Genomic DNA, 23,217 nt, shown 5'->3' on the forward strand with positions numbered 1-23,217 from the left:
AGTTTGCGGTATGTAAATGTGTGAGAGATGAAGGAACAGAACAGAAATATTTGGAAAGAAGAAAGGTGAAGCTAGTACATAAGAACTAATGACTGGCATGGCTTTGGGGATTTTAATATATAGCTAAAAGGTAGGCTTGTTCAATTTTTATCATTTTAAATGTATAGTTCTATGTTTAAACTTGACTTGCTAAGTTTCATTAATTTAATTTGGATATTAATAAAAAATGCATTGATAAATTTGTGAGAGCATTTTAACCAATGAGCCTGTTAAATGGGCACATTTTTAAAACCTAGTTTCATTTTGGTGTGTTAATGCTATATAAAAAATATTAAAGATGCCATTTCCTTCTAATAATGAGGTAGTTGTTGCTATTAAATTCCATGTTTTCTTACACTTCATTCAATATCTCAAAATAGTACCAGTATTCGAAATTTGATAATGTGTTAATTGATTTATATTTACAACACAATCCTATGTCTACTCAGAAGTAAGTCCCACTGAATTCAATGGAGCTTACTCTAGGTAAGTGAGTATTGTATTGCAGCCTCAAAGTGCAGTATTGTATTGCAGCCTAAAAGGTTAGGTGAATCACTATTTTTTAAAAAATCAGTTCTAGTTTAAACATTGGTCTTAGAGAAATTCATTCATTCAAGACATGTATTTCCCAGTAGTTTAAAGATAATGAAGTACTAATATATGTGTCATTACTTTTCATACTACCTTTTTAGATAAACATTGGGCCAGTTGATATGACACGACAGCCCATTGTGGGTTACTCAACCCTCAATGTGGCTGCGGCACGTGCTGATTGTCATTTGGTATATTTAACCCCTGACCAGGGATTGGCATGTCATGCAAACCTAGACATTGTGGGCTACGCAAGGGTTAAACAACCCTTGCATAAACCATGGTGAGTCACGTGAATTTGGAGGCCAGGTTCACAAGACATGACAATCCCTGGTCATGGATTGAATATGCAAAATGGAGTCCATAGTGAGGCACAGCATATTGTGTGAACCAGGTCTGTATGGCTTGGATCCAGATTTAGTTATACTTAAGAGTATACCCACTTAAAACAAGTTAGTCATGACTAGCTCAACTCCCAACTGATTTCAATGGATGTACTCTTAAGTATGGCTGTGCCTTGATCCAACCCTAGGATGTAAGTGAGAAGGATTTTTAAAAGAATGTGTGTTGTGCAAAGGTATATATGTGGGTATTAACATGTTTGTCCAGCCTCTTACAGGAGATTTCAGGAACCTCTCTGATGAGTAGCAAGGAGGTATTGCAATTAACATTCCAGGCAATCAATCTAGGAACTGTACAGAATGTCCTTTTTTACATTTACTGAAGCAACTCATAGTAAGATGTGACATCAAAAGAACTACTGGGTCATTTAAATTAGCAGGAGGACATTATAAAAAGACATTTTTGACCAATTAATTTAATTCTCTGGAAATTCTTAATATTCTGTCAAACAATTACCAGCTTGCATTATACAGGATTAATGTGACTGCAGTTACTTTTGAAACCATTACCAAATTATCCTTCTGGATTGCATATCTACGATGGGAGTTGGAGGAACTGTGTTTCAGTAGTTCAGCTTCTACTTGGCAGATAGATTCCAGCAGGTAGCACTGGGGGGATTGTTCTCTACTCTGACACATGTGCTACAGGGTTCCGCCTTGTTCCCCATGCTCTTCTACATCTATATGAAACAGCTGGAAGATGTGTCCAGAGATTTGGACTTTGGGGCAATTTATGATACCCACCTCTCTCTCTCTCTCTCTCTCATATATCTAATCTGGATATCCTGGATATGAGCTTGAAGGAGTCAGTAATCAACTGGACATGGGCTAATAAAGTGAAGCTCAATCCAGATAAGTCAGCGGTGTTGGGGGTCGGTGATTAATTAGATAATTAAGCTGGTTCTGGATGGGTTGCACTCCCCTTTAAAGATTGGGCACATAGCTAAAGATTGGTTTTGTGGCTGCTTTTAGATCCAGTTTTGTGCATGGATGCCCCACTGCCATCCCTGTAATGTAACAGCTACTTATGTATTTCCACAGATCTAGCCGAATCACTCACCACTGCGAGTACATCAGGAAAAAGTGGAACGTATTCATTTTTGCACTGGTCTTTCCCTGGCTCAGGTTAGCAGTTTGTCAGTGGTCTCAACTGTAATGAGCAGAATATTTCACGTGCCCAGCTGCTCCTTTTTCTGAAGCATCAGATAAGCAACAAGGATATCTTGAAAGCTACATAGAACAAATACAACGAATGACAGTGCTAAAAGGCTGTCACCTCGCGTTCATTGTTATATTTAAGTACTAGGGATGTCTCAAAGCATCTTGCTGTCTACCTGGATACATGCATGGGAGCATGTACCTTGGTGGTGGTGGGGACCTGCTTTTTAGGGTTTTTTGTCTGCCACTGATGATCTTCACGGCCAATGGGCGGTAGTAATTAGAGCAGTAGAGGCTGGTGGCTCCAATGTCAGCACCTTGGATCAGAGTAGCTCCTTTAGACTCCTGACTGGCTCTGATTGAAACTTGGAGCAGATTCACCAACCCACTGACAATGGAGCCAACACTGCCTTCCCCAACCCCGGTGCTCTCCAGATCTTTTGTACTACAGCTCCCATCATCCCTGATCATATTGGCTATTGCTGATAAAGGTTGTCATCCAAAACATCTGGTTGGGGAAGTATGTGTTGAAAGAGTTTCTCTTCACTCAGCTCTGTAGCTCCTTGGGTGACCTTTGGGCAGTGAAGGAAGTGCATTTCACCATTACCACTGTGTCAGCACCGGGTCACCCAGTGGAGCTTTTTCAGGGGGTCAGAGGCCTATTACGCTCTGGCCTGCAAAGAGAAAAGGGGGACCACTTGATAGCCCACTGTGATCAACTAGCACAGCACTTTGAAGTTAAAATTGATCCATTCTGTGCTGACTTGGAAGCCAGAGGTCCAGTGGATGTAACTTTGGCCCCTGCTTGTCCAGTTACAATGGATACTTTTTTCAATCTGTACAGCCCGTGGATGTGGACAGGACATGGCAGCTTCACAGACAATTTCTAGAGATGTCTCATGCCTGTTTGGACTATTGCAACTTGCTCTATGTGAGGCTACCTTCTAAAATTGTTCTGTTTCTTCAGCTGGCCCAGAATGCCGCATCCAGACTGACTGGAGCCAGTTCCAGGGCGCACATGACTCCCTTTGTTACAACTACTTCATTGACTACCAGTCCGTTTCTGGGCAGAATTCAAAGTGCTAGTTATGACCTATAAAAATTTATACAGCTTGGAACCAGGCTACCTGAAAGACTGCCTTCTCCCTGGTCTTAAGAAAGGAGAGGTCCTTCTTTCACCACATTCAGAGGGGCTGCTCTAGTGGCAACACGAGACAGGGAGGTCTTGGTGGCTGCTCCCAGGCTGTGGAACCCACTACTGAGGGAGGCTAGGTTTGCTTTCTCTCCACTGTCCCTCTGCTAGCAGGGGAAAACCTTTATATTCAAGCAAGCCTTTGGCATATGAGTAAGTCTGTTGCATTGGAGGCTGTTTTTACTTTGTTATTGTTTTTGTGACTGTGTTTTAATGCATGTGTTTTATTGTTGCTTTAATCAAGTTGTAGTTATGATTGTAAGCTTCCTTGCATGCCATTTTTCTTGGTAGGAAGGTGGAGTACAAATTAATTAATTAATTAATTAATTAAATTATATAATTGGCTTTTCTGCTACAAAAGATTAGACTTTTATAGTACAGTCCTATGCATAACTTCTCAGAATAACCATTAATTTCAGTGGGACATAGTCCCAGGTAAGCACATATATAGGAGTGTAGCTTTACTTTCCATGGCACTTTTTCTTATCTATTTATTCCTTGAAACAGGTTATGTGGTGGAGGATCCTATGTATCTAAAAAGTGTACAGTTTTGTCTTGAAGAGCACAACAGCTATTGTCTTAATGGTATCTGTATATTTCATAAGGAACTAAATATGCCCACCTGCAGGTAAACAAGTGATTCTCTGGCAAATTAGATTGTATGATGAAAACTTTGTTCTTGTTGAGCTGGACCAGAAAACATCCTGGTCTGTGATCTGACTATTAATTTATGTTCTACAAGTAAATGCACCTGACTTGAAATGAATTTCTTGTACACCTGTAATTGGCTGCAAAAGCTATAGACTGGTTAGGGAAGGCTGCCACCTACTAACTGAAGATGGTACTGCATGCTTCAAACACATGGACACATTTAATTAAAATCAATTAATGTGTTTTTAAAACCAAATAAACTCAAGGTGCATGCAAAGTTTCAGGTATCTTGGTTTCATGGTCTTGGAGCAATGGTGTCTCAAAGACATATTCACATCCTCTTTTGATTGATTGATATACAGATAGATAGAGGCTAATGCAAATTGGGATTTATCTTCCAGGCAATCCTTTTTTAGGATTTCTTTTCCCCCATAGGTGTCTTACAGGTTTCAGTGGTGAAAGATGTGAACATTTGATGTTAAACTCTTATGCACAGTATTCCTATGAAAATTACATTGCTGCTGGAATTGGTGTCGGAATATTGCTAATTGGAATTTTCACTGTAATCTACTGCTACATAAAAAAGAGGTATGAAAGCCAAGAATTTGTCATATCTTTGCCTAACGTAGTTATAATACAATCGAAAGGCCATCTTGACCGATCTGCTGCACTGAAATAATAAAGTTTACATGGACATTATTTCCCTTCAATTTGGAGCAGGCTTTGGATCTGCCTGTATGCTCCTCTCTCTCCCCATCAGGTTCAGTGATAAATCACATCCTATGATATGCTAATGTAGAAAGACTGTGATGTAAAGAAGCATCAGGCATTCTGTTGCCAAGGCTCAGGAGTTTCCTTAATCTCTCCCCCCACCCACCCCACGCCACCATGCTAGGAGCTGAGAGATTGCATAGTAGTTTCCTGGAGCTTTAAAATCAGTATGGCGGGTGGGGGTGGGGGTGGGAAAGAGACGGAGAGAGCGCTGCGTTTTCATTTTTGAGATCATACATTTTCTATAAAACCCAACTACCTCCATGAAGGCCAGTGAATAGAAGCTCATGTGCAATTTTGAAAGCCTAGGAAAGGTCTTTCGGTATGGAAACCAGTTGTTGAGGAGCAAGTCAACAGCAAAGTGATCATACTTGGCAAATGGGACTTGCCCTTCCCCACTTCCCTTCAAAATGATAAACTGTTCAGTTCTAGATGCCTTGTTCCTGTAAAGACTCATATTAAGAGAAGGCTAGCTTCAGACCACAATGAACATTAACTAGGGCTGAAATTAGTATCTGAAAAAAGGATGCACATGCCTATGAAAGGTGTCTGCATCCATACTTATGTCCTGTATCAGCCTGTGCTGGAGTGTAGGTTCTGTGTGTCTGAGCATGTGAGTTTGTCTGTGCAGTGACCAGTTAAATTTGTATGGCTGGCTTCTACCCAGTAAGTTAGCTTGATGTTAACATTTGATTTCTTTTTTACATTTGCCTGTTCCTTGATGTTTTCTGTCTCTCTGTCTGACACCAATACACATTTTTCTGTATTCATGTCTTAAGCTATAAGACTCTTTTCTTGTAGCTAAATTTACACAAAATTCTGGAAAGTAAAAAAACCCGCAAGTCTGTGGAATCCGTGTGACTCAGGAAAAGCCGATTCACTGCAGAATCTGCAGGTTGGATTCATAAAAATCTGAACTCATTTGAACGCTGGTGATAACATAAAAAGTGCTGGAACCAGGCAGCTCTGGGGCATAAATTTGTGAGCATGGGCAAGCCCTGGGTTAAAGGGGGAGGTCCAAATTCCCTATGTTAATTGTTGCTCTGGCTTCCCGGACAGAAGGCCTTTGCATTGCTTTGCCTGATCTGTACTTGGTGCTGGGATATGGATGAGTGATAATTTGATAGGCAGTTGGAAATTCCTTGAAAAATGTAGATGCTTTTGAACAATTACAGAAATCAAAGCAAAATTTTAAATACTGGCTGGGCCTGGCAGAAGGGCATGAATTTCTATGCAATGGCCCACTGTGGCTGGTTTTGGGAGATGCAGCTCCCAGAGGCAAAATGATAAGGGCATCCTCATGCTAGTACTAACATTACAAACCAAGAGGGGATTCTCAGAAAACAGACAAGCTTTTTCCAAAACAGCTTGGATGCCATGTCAATTCCACATTTAGCCAAGGGTTGTACACCCATTCCCTAGTACGTTTATTACAAAACACGAGCCTCTCTCTGCTACCGTTTTCTTGTATTTTCAAAGAGGATGAAAATGAACTCTAAATGCTTGCCATACTCAGAAATGACTAAAATGACTTGATCTTAATTTTGTTCACACTGTGTTGTCTTCTGTAGGTACAGAGAACTCCAATCTTCCTGCAAAGTCTGCCATGAGAAGACAGCACTCTGAAGGTCTTCTGGGCATTTCCGCATTAATTCAGAGAGGCTGAAACCAAATCTCTACCAGAGCCAGCAAAATGCTTGCTGATGCCAGTGCTTTATAAAGTGAGGGCTCAAAAAAACCATTCTCCCCTGTCTTAACAGTTGCTTCTGAGAAGAATGCTGCAGAGATCACATACAGTGGGCCAGATGCAATATTAAGCTGCCTTATATTGACTGAAAACTAGTCCAGTTCTGTCTACTCAGTCCATGCAGTCCAGCCCTGTCTATTCTGATTGGTAGTTGTTTTGTAGAGTCCTGGGCAGAGAGTAAACTTGTGTGTGGAGGGTAGGAGGTGTGTCTTGCTGTCTGAGTCCCCTTTACACGGAGATTGAACATGGGACCTTCTGCATTCAAAGCTTGTGCACTATCAATACAAACAGCTGCCATTTTGACTGGCCAACACACAGGGAGGGAGACTTGGGGGGATTCCACACGTCATACTGAGGCCGCTTCCATGCGCCCCCAGTGCGACCCCAAAGTGATCGTGTAACTTGCCTTTGGAAGAGCCGAGGAAGAGGTGTCCTTGCCGCCGCCACCCACCTACCTCCTCGCCGGCCGGCTCGAGCTCTCCGTCCCGGCTGGCGAGGAGGTAGGTGGGTGGCGGCGGCGGCAAGGACACCTCTTCCTCGTCTCTTCACCAGGCAAGTTACACGATCGCTTTGGGGTCACACTGGGGCCGCATGGAAGCGGCCTCAGTACGACGTGTGGAATCCCTTATGGACAGTCCACCAGCACACCATTGTGGTCTCCATGGCACTGGGTATGGGAGCGTCCCTGTTTCTACTATAACTGTTTAAAAACTGTTTACAGCTACTAATAGACTGCTGTGTTTAGTACAAAGAATGTCATCAGTACAAATTTACAAAATGGACTTTTCATTACAATTCGTAAAATTCACTACCATCCATACAAATGTCAAACACAATGAAGAAAAACATTAGCACCCAAATATTAATAACATATATTGGCAAAGCACACACTAGCAATATACCCTATTTCTTCAATTCTAAGACACACTCCCCCCCCATATAAACATCTCTAAAAATGGGGTGCACCTTAGAATCGCGGGTGTGTCTTAGGGTGTTTTTTTTTCTGTTGGTGGTACTGAAATTAGTGTGCGTCTTACAATCGATGGCGTCTTGCAATTGAAGAAATACAGTACTAAATACTGCAATTTGTTGTTGGAGAAAGTCCACTCATATAGAAAAAGAGGCACATTCCTGTAGAAAAAGCATATGTGTGTCTAGTAATCTCTCTTCTCCGAAGTCAACAGTTTATGATACTGATTGAATAAGCACGTTGCCTGCTTTCTTGCCCAGATTCTTCATGACAAGCTATTTCAAATGCAACTGCAAGTCATGTTGAATAAGGCCAATAGTTTCCTCAGTAAAGACGTTCTTCTCAACACATCCCAGAACACATTGAGTGCTTTGTGCCCTCAAACAAATATCGTACCATATGCCTGTTGGTGAAAGCCGGAATCTCCTGACTCACTCTAAAAACTAAATAGATGGATAAATAGCCAGGCATGGTGCTGGGCATTGCATCGTCTGAGTTACGGGTTCCCTGGAAGGGGTTTATGTATGGCTGTTGGTGTGCTGTGATAGTCTGCAGAGATAACCAGAATTCTAAGTTCCATCATGGCTGAGTAAATTGAATAAGACAGACTTCAGAGCAGTGTTCGTTGTCTCTCCATCGAGTTTGATGGGAGTGTTAATTTACGCTACCTCTTTTGCAGGCATAAAAATCACACAATTAATGGGGAGGGTGTAGGACCGAGATCCAAGGAAACGTAGGATCCCAAATAAATCCTGCTTCTCTTCTTGCCAACATCCATTTTTGGCTCTCTTGACGGACGTAACATTCTGCTGGCAAATGCTGAGATTATGTGGTATTTGCAGGATTTGCCAGCACAGGAAACTCACTTGGGATCATAGAGCCAGTGTAAATGGAGCACAGGAGTGCACTGTAACAGACTGTAAAGGAAAACTAAAAAGGTACATTTTGTGAATGGGTTGTTGCTTTTAATAAGGGTTCCATAATATGCTATCTAGAAACGCCAGACCAAAACTGCCATTTCCTAATGCTGAGATATAGCCACCTACAGAGGTCACTGTTGTTCCACAAATCAAGGGGGAAAGTTGCCTGTTTAAAAAATGCTACACAGATTTCTGAAACAATTGCTCATGTTTTTAAGTCCTCTCTGAACTATTCATACTAATTAACATGCCTGCAATAAAGACTTATTAACAATGGAACTAAGGTTGAAGTTTATCCATGGCCACAGTAGAATCAATGAGTTTAAATCTGACTTCAGCAGTTATTTTTTTATGGAGAAATTAAAGCTAAATGAACCTTTGAAATCTAATTGCGCAACATAAAGTATATAATTACTGACAGTATACTACAAACAACTGTGCACCATCTCTGAGCACAATCCACCTAGAAGGTCCTAGAGCCAATCTGCATTGAGCAGGGGGTTGGACTCGATGGCTTTGTAGGCCCCTTCCAACTCTGCTATTCTATGATTCTATGTGACTTCCTGCGGAGGGAAAGCACTTCAGGGCCATTTGGGACACATACGGTATGTCATCATGGCCACCCTGCAGGTATTCTGCTGCTTCCCAATTTAAAATGAGCCTTTTCTGAAAATTGTTTTAGCACGTAATTTACCTTAAATGCAGTTCCTGCGTGCTTCAGCTGCAGTGTGCCCCTTTCACCCAAATTACATCCTGCATAGTAGGTATGCCTAGGGGTGTGTCTGCACCTGGCCGTTAGAGAAGGGTTGGGAGACTAGCCCACTAGGAGCATCATCAGATGGGGGGAGGAATCACGTTTCCTACCATCGCTTTGGCCTCCTGCTGCTGTCCCACAATAGGCCGAGCAGCTTCCTCTTTCTTTACACAGGGAAGAAAGAGGAAGCAGCAACGACCCTGTGGCCCATTCAATAGGCGTTTTTATTGCACTGATTTTCCTGCACGCAACAGGAAACGGCAGCAAGTTTCATCTTTAAAAAAAATCAGATTGACCGGGTCTTATTTTGTTGTGGAAAAAAGACCAGAAGTGGTAGGAGACGCATGGCAGGTGGAGAGTGCCGTTAAAAGGAACTGCGAAAAACTTTAACGTGCTAAGTCTATTCAGATGTAAGGAGCAGGAGTGAGAAAGCGTGGAGAAGGGGTACCGAAAAGAGCTGCCGTTCTGCTGCCCCCAGACTGGCCTCCCCACCGCCCTTGTAGCATCGTCTTTCCATTGAGAAAATCGGAGCCGCCAGTCGTGGCTGCATGAGAACAAAGAGAAGGGAGAGTGTGGGTGCCAATGGGAAGTTGAAGCTTGGCCTTCCTGACGCCATGGAGCAGCAATAGAATGCCCAGTGCCTGTCCCAGATAAAAGAATAAGAATGGGCACTAGTATTCCATAATACCAGTGTTGCTCTGTGGATTTGTACAGTGAAGAAATCGGGCTAAATCTAAAGATTCTGACAACCACAAATATTACTTAGAAAAAAATAATGGTCATCTTACCAAAATCTGTAAAATCTGTAATCTGTTGAGCCCAGGGATTATATCCTTGCAGGATGACTTTATATATTTTTTGGAGATTTTCTTAAGTAACCTTTTACCAAACCACCTCACCTCTTTTGCACCAATCTATCTATATATAACGCGTAGGTATTTTTCGTACAGGCTTCAGCTGATACAGGTTGCTAAGCAACAGTAACAACGTGTAACATCAGCTGATACAGGTTGCTAAGCCCCTCACCAGACTCCTCCGGGCTTTCCAAGGTAATCCTTACCCCCGTTCTGCCTCTTTGCTCCCCCCCTCACACGAAGGGGGCAGCGCCATGGTCTGGAGCATGAGTGAGGCACAGCTGGGGCCCTTGGTGGTTGGGTGGGTGGCTGCTCATGCACTAATCTCATGCGAGCTGGGTGGGTGGCCCAAGGCTGACAGGAACCCCAGGGCAAGGGGGACACCTGCTCCCCCTCCCCCCGACCTCCCTGCCCCCCAGGTCTGCCAGACGGCGCTGTATCGGCAGCCTCCAAGCAGCCCGCGCCCCCGTGATGATATTTAATTAATAAACTTTAAGATATGCTACAACGGCATATGTTATGCTGAGTACAGCTAGTACCTATTTAAATGTTTAATTCTTATTGGCTACCCATCAAACGTAAAGACTCCAAATCTCGTACTCCGGTGCAATTTGCAAGAAATATGCATGCGCATGCTGAAGGGACCGCACTTGAACCACCCTTCACGAAAGGGTTGGGAGAAGTGGCACCATCTCAGGTCATCAACAGGCTGCCAGGCTGCTTGTAGAATCAGCCCCAGGACTTAAGAGGTTTCCTGGGTCCCGGGAAAGAAAGGCCTTTGCCAGACCTACCGGTAAACGCACGACAGAGGAGGGGAGAGCCCGTGATGCAACTAACATGGGCTGTCGCACTAGTCCATACGTCAGGCACAACGAGGTCAAGAAGAGACCCGTCGCGCCTGGGATTTTGTTTTTTTTTTTCCCTTAAAGGGCCAGCTGTGCACGAGTGAAAAGGTAAGTTTATTTTTTTAAAAAAAAAAAATTCCCCCACTCCCCCCACACTGCCCCCGATGGGTCAGTGCTCCTGGGGTGTGCTGCGCCCCGTGCATGGCTCCCGGCTACGCGCAAGTAACTGCACGGAGCTGGGGAAAGCCACAGAAATGGGCCACACGGCCTGAGACCGCGGGAAAAACCGGGCCCAAAGTATAGGGCTGTATCCCAGGGCCAGGGATCCCCTGTGCGTCATCTGGATGCACAGGGGCGATCCCAGGTATCAGCCCGGGATAACCTCTGGTCTAGCAAAGGCCAAAGTCTCAGATTGTGCCAGGACTCTGGGCCTAATGTAAGTCTAAGATTTTCTGCCTCCCATTGTGCTAAATAGGCATTAGTCCAACACACAAGATACAGTATGCCCTTTTACCTGGAACAAAGCCCCATTTAGCTCAAGGGACCTTAATTATCTCAGTAGAGATTGAGCATTTTTCTTCTCCCGCCCCCTTTTTTTTAACTGCTTGCGTGTTCCCTCTGAGCTCAGCCCAGCTGCTCCACCTTCTCTGAACCACTTGAGTTTTCTCTGGCCAGCCCGCTGCATCCTCCCCCTTAATGACAACAACCACTCTGGATTTTCCACTGGTCATTCAACTTTCTCATCCCTTCCCAGGAAGTGGTGTGTGTGCACACACACGGAATTTGCAAAGGTCGTGGTGACTCACTCACATTTTGTGCACTTTTTGCTGGCTGAACTATTGGTGATAGCAGAGGTCCCAGGTTCAAGCTCTGGCACCTCCAGGTGGGGCTGGAAAAAGCTCCCAATGTTTCTAGATATTCCCTCGCCCCGTGTGCCAGTCAGCTTCCCCCCTGCAGAACAACAACGTACCAACTCCCCAGTAAGTGCATTTAGCACTTCAGCCCAAGTTTTTTATTGAGTTATTTTTGTGCCAAATAGCCAGCAAGACAGGGGAGAGAAGAGAGAATTCGGCTGCCATTCTATGCACAATTTCTTGAAAGTAATTCTTATTCAACGCAATGGGAGATTTTTCTAAGTAGGCATACATTGGACTGTGCAGTAAGTGAATACGCCAGTCCTTCTTAGTAACCAAGTTTCTTGGAACAATAAAATTTGAAATTGGTTAATATAGGATAGGAAATCAGCATCCTCTAGCTTATTTTTCCATCCTGCTATGTTCCAAGAAAGGCAAAGAAAATCTGTCTTAGGTTGAATTAATGGTCAATTATAGTTTGGAACCTGTGTTTCAGTGACAGTTTCTTCCGCTGCTGTTAATCGATTCTCTGTCAGAGAAGGGCTACCATTTAATTGATGTACATCAGCAGTAAAGGTGACTTGTTTCCCCTTCTTGGGTCCTTCCATTTCATGTGGCTCTAGTTTCCTCATAGCTAGCCAATTTGCCGTTGTTTGGCGTGCGTGATCAGAGATAACATTCCTGTTTTTAGAAGGAGTCACAAAGGATATTAAATCCTTCTGGGACATTGGTTCTTGGTCTGGATTCATCACCAATCTACTTGATGCTGCTAACCTTGACCTTAATGTATCTAATCTATCGATTATGGCCTTTTTTTCATTCAGAGGTAGGCATTTGTAAGAACTAGTAGACATTAGTAGACATGTATAGGGTCACATATGGGTGGAGATGGCGGCAGATGGATGAAGCGAATGAGAAGCGGGAGGATGCCTTATATACATTTTGATTTTTTAGTACAAGTTACAAAGTGCTGGTGTCAGTCTTCTGGCCCCCTCGCCAGGGTCCCTATAAGATCGATCTCCAAATGGGGGACTGGATGCACCTTGTCTCGAGTGCGCATGCATGTAAATGTGTCCACACAGGAAGGCATTGTGCAGTTGGCCATGTGAGGCTTATTTGGAACAGTTAATAACATAATTGTGTTATTCTAATATAGCACTCTCTCTCTCTCTTTATTTTATTTTATTACATTTATGTTCTGCCTTTCCTCCAGAAACTAAAGGTCTCCCCATTTTTATCCTCAGGGTAGAAGCTCCAGGGCTTCATCCTTGGATTCATTCCAATTTTTGCCCTTTTCCCTTTACCTTGGGAAGGTCCACTTTCCTCTCCCTACTCTTCTTCCTCAGCCCTGGCCTGTCCCTTGTGAGTCCCTGTTGTGGCTTGCATCAGAATGTTCCTGGATCTAGTTTAGTAAGAACCTTCAAAAGCTATGAGGCCCTATTTCCTAGAATTGGATGACCCAACAGGAGGAAGACGTATTTAGAAAAAATCACCTGGAGATAAGAAACAGATGGCAGTATATTTGCATCAAGATTGACAGCAGCAGTAATACATTTCAATGCATTTTACTCTAAACTAACGGACCAGCCAGGTTCTACAATAGTAATGAGGATAATTTGGGGGACCCTCCACAAGCATATGGGATAGTGGTTTATTATTTATTTTTATATGCAATAAAAACAATTAAAACAGTTAAAATAATGTACAAGCTTGGTGAATTTAAATATTAAAGGCTTTGTTAAAAAGCCATGTTTTCACTTGGTGCTGGAATAAAATCAGCATTGGTGCCAGTCGGGCCTCCAAGGGGAGGGCATTCCACAGTCGGGGTGCCACAACAGAGAAAGCCCTCTCCCATGTCCCACCATAGCATATGTGTTGCGCTGGTCGGATGTGGAGAAGGGCTCCTCCAACAGATCTCAAGTCTCGGGCAGGCATATATAAGGAGAGGCGCTCTCTCAAGTATCGAGGTCCTAAGCCGTTTAGGGCTTTAAACGTTATTACCAGCACCTTGAATTCCGACCGGAAGCATATAGGCAGCCAGTACAATTCCTTTAAGACCGGTGTTAGATGTACCTGCCAGCAGTCTAGCTGCTGCTTTTTGCACTAGCTGCAACTTCCAGGTCTCCAAAGGCAGCCCCACATAGAGTGCATTGCAGTAGTCTAATCGGGAAGTTACCAGTGCATGCACTACTGTGGCTAGGTTGTCCCTGTCCAGAAAAGGCTGTAGCTGGCAGATCAGCCGAAGCTGTCCCCAAGTAATCCATGCCACGGAGTCCACCCGGGCCTCCAGTGACAATGATGGATCTAGAAGTACTCCCAAGCTAAGCACCTCCTCCTTCAGAGGGAGTGCAACCCCATCCAGAACAGGTTGCTTACCCAATTCCAGGACTCGGGAACCACCAATCCACAGAGCTTCCGTCTTATCAGGAGTCAGCTTCAATTTATTGGCTCTCATCCAGCCCATTACAGCCTCCAGGCACTTGTCCAGGACCTTCACCGCCCCAGCTGACTCAGACGACAAGAAGTAGAGCTGAGTATCACCAGCATACTGATGAGACCCAATTGTTTCAGGTAGCTAGACGACCAAAGGAAATGCAGGAGTGAGCTGGGGTAATAGCCAGTATGGTTTTACATAAAAGGCAGGCACTTCCTGCAATCTTATGGACCTCTGGTAGCCCTACATGTGATTCTGTTGAATCACATGATCATCAAAGTATCAGGTCAGAAAGCATAGAACTCAACCGACTTATTCGCTCAAGCTGTATGTGCATAGTCCAGTCAGATAATTGGTGACAGAATTGATCAACTGTTGGGAGTGAGGGATCTAAATCCAGTTCCACCAAGCTCACCCTCCTGAAGAGTTATGCACAGATATGGATAGTTCCTAATTGTATTCTTGGTTTGTTCTTTTGCACTGGGCAGAAATGTGGTAACTACAAGTTTTGTAGGTGGGTCTAGTTCCTTTGTTACGGACAAATCATTACCTGGTAGCAGAGACAGGCAAGTCACCCATAGCTTCGTTCAGCTTTGGCTCAGAAATAAACTAAGCTGCTTCCCCCCAAATCAGGGAAACCAAAGCTGAATTAGCCCCTCCCTGTTAAGCACCAAATCCACCCCAACCCACCGACACAGACACCCAATCTTCCTATTATCATAGAAGTTCCCCTAAGAACAGACATTGCATCTTAGGAATTTAGGGTGACCAAATGACTGGATTCCCCCAGATAAGTCTGGAAATGGGGGGGGGCAGAGTCTAGGGGGGGGGATTTAATTATTTTATAGTTATCCAGAGAAGACACAATGTCCAAGGTCCTCCCACTGCCATCCGGGCTTTTTTTTGGCTGCCGCAATGTAACCAGCCAAGTAAAGGCCCATATCACTGTGCAGGGAGGGGCTGGGAGCCACGTTCCCGGAAGTGTGGGAACACGGCCTCCACCCCTCCAATTGCCATCCAGTCCTTCTGTTAGCTGGTGGAATGTTGCCAGCCAAGAAAAGGCCCAGATTGCTACGCTGGGAGGGGCTGGGGGCCATGTTCCCAGAAGTCCGGGAACATGGCCTCCACCTCCTCCCATTGCCATCTGGGCCTACATCATCGACTGAGGGGCAGCTCGGTGGGCGGGCAGGTGTGGCAGCGGACGGCCTGCCCTGCCCTGCCCTGCCCTGCCCTTGGAGCTGGCGTTAAGTGGGCATGGCGGTAGTGTGGCCACGGAGCAGAGGAGAAGTGGCAGTAGCAGCAGCAGAAGAATGGCAGCACCAATGGGGTGAAGGTATGTAGGTGGCTGCTGTGTTGGTTATGTGAGTGCGGTGGGGGAACCACCCAATCTTCTACTCCTTTGGTTAACTCTTTCCCCCCTCTCTCTTTCTGCCAGCCCCTTCTCTCTCTCTTTTTTCCATCCCTCTTCCTCCCTGCCATCAAGGTGCCAAGGCGGGGACAGATTTTCCCCCTTTCCCCCTGGTTTGAAATTGAGTCTAAAACACAATTGGAGCCCTATGGCCTCTCATAGAATCATAGAATAGCAGAGTTGGAAAGAGCCTATAAGGCCATCGAGTCCAACCCCCTGCTCAAGGCAGGAATCCGCCCTAAAGCATCCCTGACAGATGGTTGTCCAGCTGCCTCTTGAAGGCCTCTAGTGTGGGAGAGCCCACAACCTCCCTAGGTCACTGATTCCATTGTTGTACTGCTCTAACAGTCAGGAAGTTTTTCCTGCTGTCCAGCCGGAATCTGGCTTCCTTTAACTTGAGCCCGTTATTCCGTGTCCTGCACTGTGGGAGGATCGAGAAGAGATCCTGGCCCTCCTCTGTGTGACAACCTTTTAAGTATTTGAAGAGTGCTATCATGTCTCCCCTCAATCTTCTCTTCTCCAGGCGAAACATGCCCAGTTGTTTCAGTCTCTCTTCATAGGGCTTTGTTTCCAGACCCCTGATCATCCTGGTTGCCCTCCTCTGAACACTACAAGCAGTAATAGAGTAATAATTGACAACCAGAGAGCTTCGGCTATTGGGCGGTATAAAAATGTAATAAATAAATAAATAAATAAACCAGGAGTTCTTCCCACATGCTACTGGGAGGCGGATGCTCTCTCTTACGACTATTAACTCTTCATTCACCATAGTCTGATTTGATGCATTTCTTTACCACATCTCCCCATTAAACTGCAGGGCTGCCTTTCCTGGCATTACAATAATAAAAGGAAGAAGGAAGAAAGGATACATCTTTTTTTTGTCCCCTCTCTGATGTCTGGTGCCTTCCTTCAAAAAGGCCCTGCTGGTCCTTGGAGGAAACCCTGCATATCTAAATCATGTTATTACATAGCTAAACTTACAGCAGCCGGGGGGGCGGATTCTGTTAGACAACCTAAATAGAAGCAGCAGCAAAGATCCCTTTAGCTGATCCTCTGTGGCTTATGATACTACTAGAAAAACAGAAACATTTTTCCAAAGTCAGCTTTCAGCATCCTATTAGGACGGGACAGGATCTATACTATAGACTTTTTTTTTAAAGAGTGATTTCAAGATTGTCACTCCTTATCTCATTCATTTTTTAAAAATAATAATGAGCATTTCTATGCACCTGAACTCTTAAGGTATATCTATTGTTGGAATCAGTATCAATTACCTCAAATTACAAATGTATAAGATAATAGCTTTGTAGGCTTTCAAGATGTGATTAAGTAAACTGAAGGGAAATGAACCTCTTTCTTTTAATATTTTCATATAATGGAAATTTTATGCAAATAGATATCTTCTCTTGTCTTCTTTCTTGGTGATGCATGCACCCTTTTTTGGCGATTCATAACGGCCACTCTGCTCCTTCACCATCAAATGCTATTTCAGGAAACTTTGGGCCTGCCTGCTGCTTAGAATGTTTTTATTAGAAGGATTTCTTTAACCTGTTCAGCATCTATCTATTGTTGAATTGTTCAGTGTTTTCACCTGCTGCTACTAAGTTTTGATGTATTGTTTTACATTATTTAATTTATTTTTTTATTCATTTGGTTTATACCCTATCTTTCTACCAAAAAATGATACTTCATTTTGTATAATTATTTTTATTGATTTATTGTTGATGTGAACTACCTTGAGTGCTTCTTGGAGCTGAAAAGGTGGGATATAGCGCTTTATTTATTTATTTATTTATTTATTTGTTACATTTATATACTGCCCCGTAGCCGAAGCTCCCTGGGCGGTTTACAAAAGTTAAAAATAGTAAACATTAAAAAAGTATGCAAAATTTAAAAACATAAAAACAACAGTATCGTTTTAAAAACAATAGTTCTGGGGTTCGTTAAAAAACAAACTTAGCGTTGTTAAATGCCTTGGAGAAGGGAAAAGTCTTGACCTGGCGCCTATATATACTGTTTTTACTTTTTTATGTTACTTTATATAAGTGTTGATAGTTACCTTGGAGATCTCTTATGATGAACAGTGGGGTAGGAAATACTGTAAGAAAGTAAATAATCTGTTTAAATACATGCATGGAAGAGCATATTTCTATACTCACAGGTTTCAGCAATAAAACCCAGCTTCCCTTCTCCCTACCTTCCTCAATAATAATAATAATAATAATAATAATAATAATAATAATAATAATAATAATAATTCTGAAAGTCTAGATTTGCTTTATCCAGGCTTTAAAATGTTTTGTGCATGTGCATTTGAAGCAGCAAATTAGGAAAGGAAAGGAAAGGAAAGGAATACATATTTAACTAGCAACACAGTGTCAGGACAATGTATTTGTACCTAGTCACTCTGGGAGGTTTTTGTAGGTGGTGTTAAATCTGGCAATATCATGAAGCTGAAGTTTAGCAAACAGACAGACTGATAATGGTCTCCATTGCACTTCCGCCTTTCCCCCCTCTGTGATTTCTAGCTCTGTTTCATGACCACGTCAAGCTAATGGCCCCTTTCGCAAATGTTTGTGGTGAAATGAAACCTCCCTTTTGCTTGTTTGGTCTCCCACTCCACTCCACCCTACTCTGCCCTGTCTCTTTCCACCTCCAGATTCATTGGTTGTAACATTGTGATGGGTGTGGGGTCCTCCCCCTCCCCAATCTGGCTTTGTTGTCTAGCGATTAACCAATTTAATGTTTCATCAGCTGGGCTCTGTTTCTGTGGGCAATGAGAGTGGGGCTGGAGCAGTAAAGGTCTATTCAACCGACTCAGCACAAGTCCGTTGGTGCAATACGATGGAGGAGAACTGCCCCACCCTCTCCTTTCATCAGCAAGCATTCCTTTCAAGCACATGCCCCCAACAAAGGAAATAGTGAGAGGACGGCACTATGCAGGGGCTGAAGGGCGCTTTAATTCCATTTGGGGGAAATAATCCAGACTTTCCCCACTCTAGGAAAACACAAAAAAGGGAGGGGAAGAGGCAGCGTGTCTGCAGGACAGGCACGATGTCATCTGAGTGCCGTGCTGCAAAACCGCAAACCAAGCATGATGAGAATGAGATTAAAATGCTGGTGTGATGGAGCCCTACAGCTCTCCTTCAGGTGTCAGCTGTGCAACAAATGGGGAAAGAGGAGGCACAGAGCGATATCATCACCCGTCAGGAGAGAAGATCGCTCCACACTGTCACCTTTTTTCCGGCGGGGCCATAGAAACAAGGAAGGGGGTGGGTCTATCAACCATTGCTAGAGCAGCCCCCTTCCTTGTTTCTATGGCCACGCCAGCGAAGGAGGCTGTGGAGTGGAGTGAACTCATCCCCTATCAGGGCATGACTTCGCTCCATGCCACTGCCTCTTTCCCTGGTGGACAGAGGCAGAGAGAGTCTCCCCCCTCCCCACAAAATGGCAGCACCCCGATAAGGTAAGGGAACCAGCCCCACCATTTGGTGGGGAGGATGGAGTGGGGAAGTGAGCAATAGGCAACCCTGACTTTATAACCTACTCCACAGATGACTTATTAGCAAGTCGCTGAAGCGTGACATGTGAATAGTCATCCGTGGAGTGTATAAGAGCAAGGTTGGCTATTGTGTTATCTGAACGCACCCACAGAGTGAGTCACACTTATACCCAATGGTTTCAATCAATGGGACATACTACCAAAAATTGGCACAATTCAGTAGAGCAGTTGAGAAGTTGGCAACCAGACATGGATCTCTCTTCAAGTCTATGGTTCATGGACCACCAACCCAGCCATGAGGTGAAAGAATGTGCAGTTGTATATGCAAGGGGGGGAAGGTTCTAGACTGGGCAAGTATCACTTTTCAGACCTCTGCGAAATGTCCCTATTCATCCTGCCTTGTCTTGTTATGTACTTGCTGCTTTCCACACTGATGTTTCGGAGAATGGAAGGGCTCTTCCTACAGGTGTATTTTGAAACAACACCATCCTGAAATGTCTTTCCTGTGTCCCTCAGTGTTCTTCCAGTTCGACAGATTTTCTGCTGCTGAAGGTCAGTGCTTCCTCTTGCATGAGAGAAAATGTGAGGTATATGATACCTGTTGCTTTCCCAGTGAGTTTTCCCCAAACTCCTGATATGGAAACTAGTATATTAATGTTTGCAAGGAACTCTCCTCTGAACTCACGGTGCTATCAAGGAATTTCACATCTATTATTCAGCTGGGAAATAGCTCTTGTGGCTTATAGAGCTACAGTAGTATTTGATGTGAGGTCACTGGGGCAAGCTTGCCTTGCGATATTGTCAGTCATCATTTGTGATGCCATTAGAATTTATCACAATATGTCAGGTGGTAATTTCCAAACCGTGTGCCAGGGACGAGATAATTTAAATAATTAAAGGCTCCTGAAAACCCCAAGGCCCCAGCCACAGAGGAGAATGCCCACTACATCTTTACTGCTTGCAATTGGCCTTCAGTTCACTGGGGATGCATAATTCAGCTGTGTCAGCACTGAGCGTGATTGCATCATCCGATCCCTCCCAAGGCTCAGCAGAACTGTCTGCGCTTCGAGAGGTTGTCCATTGTCTCACTGGTTGAGTCAGAGCTCCAGCCTGGCTTCCTGCCATTCAGGCTCAGGAAGAAATGTGGGGAAAGAATTCTCTGAGGGGCAAGTCATGCTACACTTTCTGACTTTAAAAGGAAAGTGTGTTGTAAGATTGAAATGTGTCTTCATCTATAATTCAGATATATGGGAAATCATGTAAATTTGCAGTAATCTATCTTTACGGTAAAAGACCCCTCAGTCTTGGTCTAGTAATCAAACATATATTTTCAAATAATGTTTGCCTCACAGGCTAGACAGATACTATCACCAACGGCATTATTTTCACAGGCATCATGTATGGCATTGGGGACATCGGTTTCAAACAACACATTTATCTTACTGAAGACCTGGAATGAATGCAATAATTTTTCTCTCACATTTTCTCTCACAGATGCATTTTCTCTCACAGATGCATTTTGTTGAGATCTCAAAATCCAAGCTTTTGGGTGCAATGATTAACACGTTTCTCAAGGTGTGCAATAACTGGAAGGCAGAAACTGTGGGGCTGTAAATATAAATGCCCTGAATATAGACAACAAACTCACTGATTGTACATCTTAGTTTCATTAGTAATTCCACATACACGTTTGATATATTTTGCATGTAAAGCAACCAGAATGATATAATACAGCTCAGTATGAAGTTACTCATCTTCAGGTGTGAATATGAATTGGTGAACGTATACCATATGACAAATACATTAATATTACCTCTGTGTCTCCTTCTTCACAGAAGCTGGATTTGAATCTGTAGTACCAATCTGCAGTACCACCTGTGGGTTGGGGAACAATTCTGGGACAGAAAGGAGATGACACCAGCTCTGTCTTTGGTATTATCATCCTCACAGGAGTAGGATTTGAGAACCAACTTCTCACATTCATCTCAGGATATTTTGAGGGTAAAATTTGCTGAGAGGTTGTGACATATTTGAAGCGGTCCACAATGCCTTATACAATGCCTGCAAAAATTATGCTATAAATTATGATGGGATTTGTCTAGCCTAGGCAGTAAAGATTCTTTGACATATATGTTTAAAGGGTATCTCAAGTTTGATAATATTACACCATAAAGTTGTAACTGTGTTAATTTACGTCTGAGTAGCCCCATGATGGGCTTCAGTGAGACTTGCTTGCTCCATCTGGCCCATGTGAGAGTGTCTTCCAGGGGATTTGCAAACTGCCACATACTGTACACGCAGCTTCACAGAATCATAGAATAGCAGAGTTGGAAGGGGCCTATAAGGCCATCGAGTCCAACGCCCTGCTCAATCCTCCAGCCACATGCAGCCGATCGCCAAAAGTGCAATATGTTAGAATGAAGTTCCTGCACTATAAACCCAGCCAGCATGATCACAGCATAAGGTGATGTAGCACAATGGCCGACTGCATGCGTTCCATGAAAAAGGTCCCAAGTTCAACCCATAGAGCCTGGGACCTCCAGGCAGGCATGTCTGAAACCCTGCCAAGTCAGTGTACGCAATACTGAGCTAGTCTGACTCAGGAAAGGGCAACGTCTGATGATTCAAGGGGCACGTGGGTGGTTTATTTTAATCGTGTAAATGAGCCAGTAAAAAGTATGACATTTTACTAACCCATGTGCTCTCATATATACTCTACTTTTTGTAGCCTGAAAGGGACTCCTCGCCACAACTCTCTTCCAATTTGCAAATGATTACCCTGACTTTAAGGAGGCATGTTCCCCCATTTCAACTTTTGAGCGAAACTAAAGTGTTAAGGGTATTAGGGTGAATTATTTCCCCCAAAACTATTGAGAATGTTCATCTTTCTTTGAGATTTTTAACCAACTTCGTTTTCCCAGTCTGCTGGGGTTTTTTGCTACTCCTTCTTTCCATTGGCTGGGACTTCATTCTCATTCATAGAATCCCAGCCAACCAGGGATCACATAGTTGAAGAAGCATTGGATTTAGCTATGTATGGGCATCATTAAAAAGAAAAGAAAAGAAAAGAAAGCTAATTTAGAGCTAATTTTGCACTGGCTATATGGGTGAACAAAGCTAGTAAGGAATGTTATGAGGTCAATGAGGGCAAAAAAAATCTACTTGGGGAAGAAGTGCAGGGACTTCTTGGGGACTTTTACCCTGTCACTTTTACCCCGAACCCTAACTTGAGTTTTAACCCTAACCCTAATGCTTCTGTGAGACATGACTCCAGCCCCTAAAAGTCAGTCTGTAAGGTGTCCTCATGGCCCACTCCATCCCTCTGGCCCTGATAGGCTCTTCCACGGCCCTAGTTCCTCTCTGTGGAGCCATGCCCCCTCAACCCTAACCCTAACTTGAGTCTTAACCCTAACCCTAATGTTCCTCTGAGACATGTCTCAAGCCACTAATGTTCTATTAAGAGGTGACTCCAGCTACTGAAAGTCATACTGCAGGGTGTCCTGGTGGCCCACTCCTTCTGTATGGCCCTGCTAGGCTCTTCCACGGCCCTTGTTCCTCTCTGTGGAGCCATGTGTCCTCAACCCTAACTTGAGTCTTAACCCTAACCCTAACGTTTCTGTGAGACATGATTCCAGCCACTAAAAGTCAGTCTGTAAGGCGTCCTCGTGGCCCACTCCATCTCTCTTTGGTTACACTTTGTCCTCCCCACCCACCTCACCCGTGTGGCTGGTTGAGAAGGAAACTTTTATTTCATTTCTGCTGTGGCCTTGCATCATGCTTTTAAAACATTATTTGAACAGAAAGGTTTATGTTTATATCTTGCTTTGATTTGTGACAGAGAGGTAGGCAACCTTTGTTCCTTTAATACTTCACATTCCTCCTTGAGGGCATTGGGCTCTTTCATTCCTTTACAGTTGACATACTGTATAAAGATTACAGTTTCCTCTTGATTGTTGTCTACGAGGTCTGTAAAGTTCTCTTGAGACCATTATACACTGGAGAGCTTCAAGAGACAACTCCTCAGAGCAAAAAGAAAAAGACAATTAAATATTCAGGGACTAATAGTGCTTGTACTCAAAGATACTATTTTAAGTTTAATAATTCAATGCATTCTGCTTAGATAAAT

General features: G+C 43.7%; 1 protein-coding gene across 1 annotated transcript; it reads left to right on the plus strand.

Annotated features, from left to right (window-relative positions):
- The first annotated feature begins 509 nt into the window (after nt 1-509).
- Nucleotides 510-6,492, plus strand: EPGN (epithelial mitogen). Its single transcript, XM_063126407.1, has 4 exons — nt 510-525; nt 3,889-4,009; nt 4,468-4,620; nt 6,375-6,492. Exons 1-4 carry the CDS (start codon nt 510-512, stop codon nt 6,427-6,429), a joined length of 345 nt encoding a protein of 114 aa, XP_062982477.1. The 3' UTR covers nt 6,430-6,492.
- The last annotated feature ends 16,725 nt before the right edge of the window (nt 6,493-23,217 follow it).

Source organism: Elgaria multicarinata, chromosome 1 (genome assembly GCF_023053635.1).
Source record: "Elgaria multicarinata webbii isolate HBS135686 ecotype San Diego chromosome 1, rElgMul1.1.pri, whole genome shotgun sequence".
In the NCBI taxonomy this organism is placed as follows: domain Eukaryota; kingdom Metazoa; phylum Chordata; class Lepidosauria; order Squamata; family Anguidae; genus Elgaria; species Elgaria multicarinata.

Excerpts from the sequence above, each read along its gene's own strand:
- EPGN (XM_063126407.1), top strand. Across the intron at positions 4,010-4,467 it reads CTAAATATGCCCACCTGCAG|GTGTCTTACAGGTTTCAGTG; the intron begins GTAAACAAGTGA and ends TTTCCCCCATAG. Across the intron at positions 4,621-6,374 it reads TACTGCTACATAAAAAAGAG|GTACAGAGAACTCCAATCTT; the intron begins GTATGAAAGCCA and ends TGTCTTCTGTAG.